Source organism: Chionomys nivalis, chromosome 7, assembly GCF_950005125.1.
Source record: "Chionomys nivalis chromosome 7, mChiNiv1.1, whole genome shotgun sequence".
NCBI lineage: Eukaryota > Metazoa > Chordata > Mammalia > Rodentia > Cricetidae > Chionomys > Chionomys nivalis.
This window is the reverse complement of record NC_080092.1, coordinates 78,652,058-78,658,357: the sequence shown is the minus strand read 5'-3', so window position 1 is coordinate 78,658,357 and position 6,300 is coordinate 78,652,058. Positions and strand designations below refer to the sequence as shown.

Sequence of the window (6,300 nt, the reverse complement as noted above, 5' to 3'; positions counted from 1 at the left end):
GTCGGCATGGTGGGGAGCCCCACGCACAGGGGAGCCTTCAGCTGACCTTCAACTGCAAGTGTTCTCCAGTTTGCTCTTCCAGACACCCCACCCTTCCAGACCTCTTCAGCTCAGGAGCTAAGCCAAGTAGGGAAGTGCTCCAAGGGATGATAGCAAGGGGACAGAGCTCACTGAGAGAAAGCCAGCGCAGAACTGAGTTCTGACCCAGCTTTCTGCCTGTAAAAGGCATGGTATCATTCTCGCGGGCGGACGCTTTGTGGAGAGCTCTTCATAGCAGTGAAGGGACATCGTGTGCACGTGTTCAGTGTGCCCAAGCTGCAGCTCATCTGCCCCCATCACCGTGCCCCCTCTCTCCCGCTGACTCATGATCCATCTTCCTCAAGAAGCTCTGACTTTCAAGGCAAGTGTGCATTTTCACTATTGTGTCTCTGTCACTTAGGAAGTACAGAGTGACACCCAGACCGGTCAGTCCCAGCCCCGTCCTCTCCTGCCATCCACCAGCCCCTGGACAGGCATCAGCCAAACCCAAGAAGGAAGAAGGACTTTTACTGGATATAGGCACTTTATTCCTCAAGCTTGGTTACAGTGAGCAAGTGGGGCCTAGAGGGAGTTTAGACAGGTAGGCTTCCCTCCATGCCGCGCCCTCCCGGGGGGGGGGGGGCGTCCTCCTGCCTTTTCTCTCTCATCCACCCCCCAGCCCAGGAAGGCCCTAACAAAGAATCCAGTAAATTCCAGGGCCAAACCTGGCTGTCTCTGCCGCTTTGGGGACAGGGAAACATGCAGCGTGTGGTTGAGCAGAGCAAGGGATACAAAAACCCAGTTTGGGAACACTTCTGTTTAAATATTAAACAGGGTTGTCTTGTCTCCCCAAAGGGAGACCTCCTGATGCTGCCAGGACCCTGAGATAGGTGTCTCAGGGGGATGGGGCTCACTGTGGCTCTTTTGTACCGCCACAGAACTGGGTGCCTGGAGCAGCCTCAGGAATCAATACTTGGTATTTACCTATCTCCCTCCAGCCCTGGGGGCAGGAGGACTCAAGAGCTTCCCCTCTCTATTACAAGCAGGAGAACAAAACTCAGGAGTGGAGAGAAGGGCCTAGAAGCTTGGCACTCCATTTTCTCTTCTCCATCTTTAAATAGTAGGTTTAAATAAGCATAAATATTAAATAGAGATAAATAAAATAGCTGGAAAGGGCTTTGCTCAGGGCTGGACCAGGTGGTTCAGAGCACAGTGAGCTGTCTCCAGGAATCTCTGCAGGTGGGACGTGGCGAGGACACCTCCCGCCCGGCGCTGGAAGGCCGAGGTGAAGGTAGGCATGGTGCCCTGAGTGGGCTGCACAGTAGGGGCCACCCCCAGGTTTTCCATCTGCAGGGAGGAGAAAATGAAGTCGGGGATCAGTCCTTACTGCAGGCAACGGAGTGCTGGGAGTTAGTGAGCTGTCCCGTGGGGCTCACTCTTCACGTGGACAGCAAGAGCCAAGGCTCCAGCCCCCATCTGTTTCTTCTAATCAGCCAGAAGAAACAGAGGGGGAACTCCCTGTATACAGGCCTCTGAGAATACAGGAGCCTCCAGGGTGCCCAGGTAAGCTGGTGTGACCCCATCCTCACTCTTACTGCTTGCCCCTCCAGATGGAGCTCACCTGCTGCCAGATGGTGGTGGCAAAGTTGGCAACATCCAGCTGCAGCGTGTCCAAGGTGGGAGCCAACTCAGGAGAAATGCCTGCCAGGGCCTGAAGGAGGCCTTGGTAGAGGAAGAGTCCTCCGTGGAGCTGGCTCAGGCACTTTGTCTGGGGACAGTAGGAGAGTTAGGCAGTAAGCAGTGGAACACCCCTTCTTTTCAGGAGCCCAAATACCAGGGTGTAGACCCTTCTCATCCTTCTGGTCCCCTTCTCCAAATACTCACCAGCTGCTGAGCCTGGCTGGAACAGCGGCTCAGAGAAGCCTGTGGGATACCCAGCGAGTGGCCGAGCAGCACCAGCTCCTCCGGGTGGCACAGCTTGTAGATAGCACACTGTAGATGGATGGGTCGTGAGGGGCACTGGGCCAGGCTGTGCCTCCCTCCCAAGTCTTCTCTGTCCACTTGGCTTCTCAGTTCCCTATCGTCCCAGGACCCTAAGTACTGCCCCACTGCGCCTCTCCTTTTCTCCCTTTTCTCCCAAGTCCCCTTCATGTCTCATGTTCCCTTCCTCGGTGTTTTGTCAATATTCTGGGTGTGGAATCCAGGCCCTGTGCACACCAGGCAAATGCAGCCGCTGTGTCCCCCTAGCCTGCTCCCTTCCCCTTTGCCCTCCTGTGCCCCTCCCTGCAGGCCTTCCCCCACCCCCAACTCACCAACTGCTCCAGCAGCACCGAGTTCCCGGCCTGAATCTTCCTCACTTGCTCCAAGGACTTAAGCAGGAAGCTCCGGGGCAAAGGCAGGGGTGGTGGCAGAGAGGTGACAGAGACTAGCGGAGCAGCCTCTTGTCCTGCCCAGAGTACACTGTGCCACAACAGCAGCTGTAGGGCTGGCAGCAGACAGACAGGTTAGAGACACTTCGCCCCTCCAACCTCCCTCCTTTCCAGGCCCAGGGCAGGTAATCAGGGCCACTCACCCATCAGTCTCCTGCGGCTCTGGGCAGAAAGCTGAGCCATGGGTTCTGGGTGCTGTGGGCTCAGCTCTAGGTTCTGCCAGGGCCTAGCTCCAGGGGGCCTTTATACATAACCCCATCAAGGCCTGGGAGGAAATTACCTGGGGCTGGGGCAGTCAGGCTTAGTAATAACTTCCCAGGATTTATGCAAATTTTCTTCTGTCGCTCAGGACAATGCAGGGGGTTGGGAAAAGCTTTTGCGAAAGTTTTGTGAAATCGGGGAATCTCTGCTCCTTCCTTGACGTCTTGTCCCCCTCAAACTCTTCCTCCAGCCACACCCAGGCCTGAATTGCTCCAGGGTGTTCGGGCTCAAGTGCTGGCGAAGCCCTGGGGGCTACAGAGGGAACTCAGCCAGACCTTGGGGAAGAATCAGGCCCCCAGGTCAAGATTGCTCCTATCTTTCTATCCTCTGCCAGATATGCCAGGGTTGCCCCCTCTGCCCTTTCTGTGATTCTCAAGATACCTATACCTGGGGCAAACACTCAGAGAGAAGGAAGAACCCATTGTTCTCTTTCCGTACCCATAAGCTCCCAGGCGGCTGCCTCCTGTAGTAGTGCCAGGAGCCCTGGACAGCACCCTGGGGTATTGTTTTCTGTGCCCATTCCACATATGCATAAAAAAACAAAGCAATTCAGCATTCAGGCTGCTCTGACCCAGGCTGATTAGCTGGGAACTCCCCAATACCCACCACCATGACTCATCCCTTTAAGCCCCTGGATCCCGGCAGAGAGGCCAGAGGAAACCGGATGTCTGTCCTGAATGAATCAAGACCCTTTGGGGCACTTTGCTCACCTGACCTTACCGTTCTGTTTCCCTGTGTGGCTCTCCTGGCATGTTACCCTGCCGTGGCGGAGTCTGGGGGGATCTGGAGTCGGGCTAGGACACTCGGGGTCCCGATGATCTCTACCCCACACAATCAAGTGGATGCAGGCTGGGGTGAGAAAAGAGAAATTGCATCTCCAATCCTAGAACTCTGTCCAGTAATGGTTCTGGAAAGACCTTGGGTTTTCTACACTGTGAACTGAGCCAGAGGGAAAAGCCTTGCCCAGTCAATGGTAGGAGAGTTGGAGGGACATCCCAACCTGTTTCAATTCCCACAGGTTTTTACTGGCTAAAGAGGAGGAGGAGCACGCTTATCTGACTGACCTCATCTCAAGTTGTCTCTTTCTGAGCCATTTCACTCCCACCTTTTGGGTCAAGGAACATAGACATCTGATGCTGAAGTCTAGCTGACTGGGCGGGAACATTCCTGCAGCGAGGGTGCCCTCTGGTGGCCATATGTGTCCCAGGCGTCTGGTACCTCTCTGCTTGGGAGGGCACAGCAGGAGATTCCCTTTCAAGACAGGATTTCTGGGGGCTAGAGAGATGGCTCAGTGGTTAAGAGCATTGCCTGCTCTTCCAAAGGTCCTGAGTTCAATTCCCGGCAACCACATGGTGAGGTGCCCTCTATTGTATACATAATAAATATTAAAAAAAAAAAAAAAAAAGACAGAGAAGTAGCCCTGGCCATCCTGGAACTTGGTCTGTAGATCAGGCTGATCTCAGACTCACAGAGATCTGCCTGCCTCTGCCTCCCGAGTGCCGGGATTAAAGGTGTGTGCCACCCTGGGATTCCCATTCTTTTAACATGCTGACTGGCAACAACTGGCTACCTCATTTGTCAGAAACTCTTCATTGTGTATAGGTCAGTGGTTCTCAGCCTGGGGGTTGCTACCCAGGGGTCGCATATCAGATATCCTGCATATCAGATACTTACATTACGATTCATAACAGCAGCAAAATTACAAAGTAGCAATGACATTTTATGGTTGGGGGTCACCACAACAGGAGGAAATTGTTACTGCTGCTAGTTGCTAGCCAGACCTCAGTGGTAAGACTGTCCCTGAAGTCACCCAGGCTCTGGTTACAAGACACTGAGACACTGGGACTGACCTGCGGGCTTCCTCCCTCTGCATGAAGGAGCTGGGCAGACTGCTGAGAGAACTGTCATGCCCTGGCTTTCTCAGCTGGGACCTGTGTGTCTTGCACTATTGACTGGCTGGGTAAGATGTGAACCCAGGGCCTCTGGCATACAGTAGTGTCAAGTCTAGAAGAGCAAGCGGTGACTTCCTGATTGGGTCTGAGCTGGCTCCGCGAGAGGGAATCCACCCTGTGCTGTAGTCAGGGTCAGTGTCTATGGCTGGAAAGTCATCATTGGATCCAGCAGGGAAGGTACTGCTTTTGTTCTGGAAAATAGACATGATGTGTTTGTCTAGTTGACATCCAAATAGTGATTTTTTTTTGTTTGTTCTTTTGTTTTTGTTTTCCAAGACAGGGTTTCTCTGTGTTGCTTTGGAACCTGTCCTGGAACTCACTCTGTAGACTAGGTAGCCTCAAACTCACAGAGATCTGCCTGCCTCTGCCTCCTGAGTGCTGAGATTAAAGGTCTGCCCCACCACTGCCTGGCTCCAAATAGTGATTTTTATGCCCATAGATAGTCAACTTCGGTCAGAGAAGCTTCTTTTTGTAAGGGGTTTTGATAATTTGTCGTAACTGTCAAAGTGCTGGATCCTCGGCTGTTAGTGAGTCAACCGTCACCTACCCAAGGCCCGGGGATCATTGTGGAAGAGGGCAGAAAAAAACGCAAAACTGGGGGCTGGAGAGATGGTTCAGTGGTTAGGAATGCTGACTGCTGTCCCAGAGGACCCAGGTTTAACTCCCAGCACCCACATGGCAGCTCATCACTGCCATTACTCAAGCTCCAAGAGTTCTGGCACCTTCACACAGATACACATGCAAGCAAAACACCTATCCACATAAAAAAATAAAAACAAATGATTAAAAAGAAAAAAAGAATACAGAATTAGAGGAAGGGGCTGTGCTGTAGAACATTCTGAAAATGACACAGCCACGACACTCCAGTTTGCAGCTTTTTTTCTATTATTATTTATTTTATTTTATGTGCATTAGCATTTTGCCTGCATGTGTGTATGTATGAGGGTGTCAGATCCTCCGGAACAGGAGTTCTAGACAGTTGTGCGCCGCCATGTGGGTGCTGGGAATTGAACCCTGGTCCTCTGGAAACCAGTGGTCCTAACCACTGAGTCATCTCTCTAGACTTTGTTTTGTTTTTCAAGACAGGGTTTCTCTGTGTTGCCTCTGCCTCCTGAGTGCTGGCATTAAAGGTGTGCGCCACCACCGCCTGGCTGCTAACAGCTGTTGTAATGGTTACCTGCGTGAGACTGGGCCTGGCATCCTATTAGGGAAGGAAAGGGGCTCACTGCTCACCCCCAAGGGATTGACCAGCAGTTTGTGGTTACTGGGGGAGGAAGAGATTTTTCTTCAGGGTTATGGCAAGGTGCTCATGCCCCTAATAACTTCTCTGAGTTATTGTTAGAATGCTAAGGGCCTGGTGGTGGCGCACGCCTTTAGGCAGGTGGATCTCTGAGTTCGAGGTCAGCCTGAGCAAAGTTCTAGGACAGCCAGGGCCACACAGAGAAACCCTGTCTCAAAAACAAAAGAATCCGGGGGCTGGAGAGATGGCTCAGAGGGTAAGAGCACTGGCTGCTGTTCCAGAGGTCCCGAGTTCAATTCCCAGCAACCACATGGTGGCTCACAACCATCTGTAATGAGACCTGGTGCCTTCCTTGCCAGCAGTACATTGGATGCTTAATAAATAAATAAATAAATCTTAA

General features: G+C 52.5%; 1 protein-coding gene across 1 annotated transcript; it reads right to left on the bottom strand.

Moving 5' to 3' along the window:
* Window positions 1-1,200: 1,200 nt before the first annotated feature.
* Window positions 1,201-2,630, bottom strand: Csf3 (colony stimulating factor 3). Its single transcript, XM_057776687.1, has 5 exons — window positions 2,591-2,630; window positions 2,331-2,503; window positions 1,903-2,010; window positions 1,640-1,786; window positions 1,201-1,365 (listed from the first exon to the last, which is right to left on the bottom strand). Exons 1-5 carry the CDS (start codon window positions 2,628-2,630, stop codon window positions 1,201-1,203), a joined length of 633 nt encoding a protein of 210 aa, XP_057632670.1.
* Window positions 2,631-6,300: the final 3,670 nt, after the last annotated feature.

What these genes read in the sequence shown, in the direction of transcription:
- Csf3 (XM_057776687.1), bottom strand. Translation starts at nt 2,630, where the DNA reads ATGGCTCAGCTTTCTGCCCAGAGCCGCAGGAGACTGATGG. An exon ending in CCAGCCAGGCTCAGCAGCTG is followed by an intron (nt 1,787 to 1,902) that starts GTGAGTATTTGG and finishes TACTGTCCCCAG; the next exon opens with ACAAAGTGCCTGAGCCAGCT. An exon ending in CCACCACCATCTGGCAGCAG is followed by an intron (nt 1,366 to 1,639) that starts GTGAGCTCCATC and finishes TCCTCCCTGCAG; the next exon opens with ATGGAAAACCTGGGGGTGGC.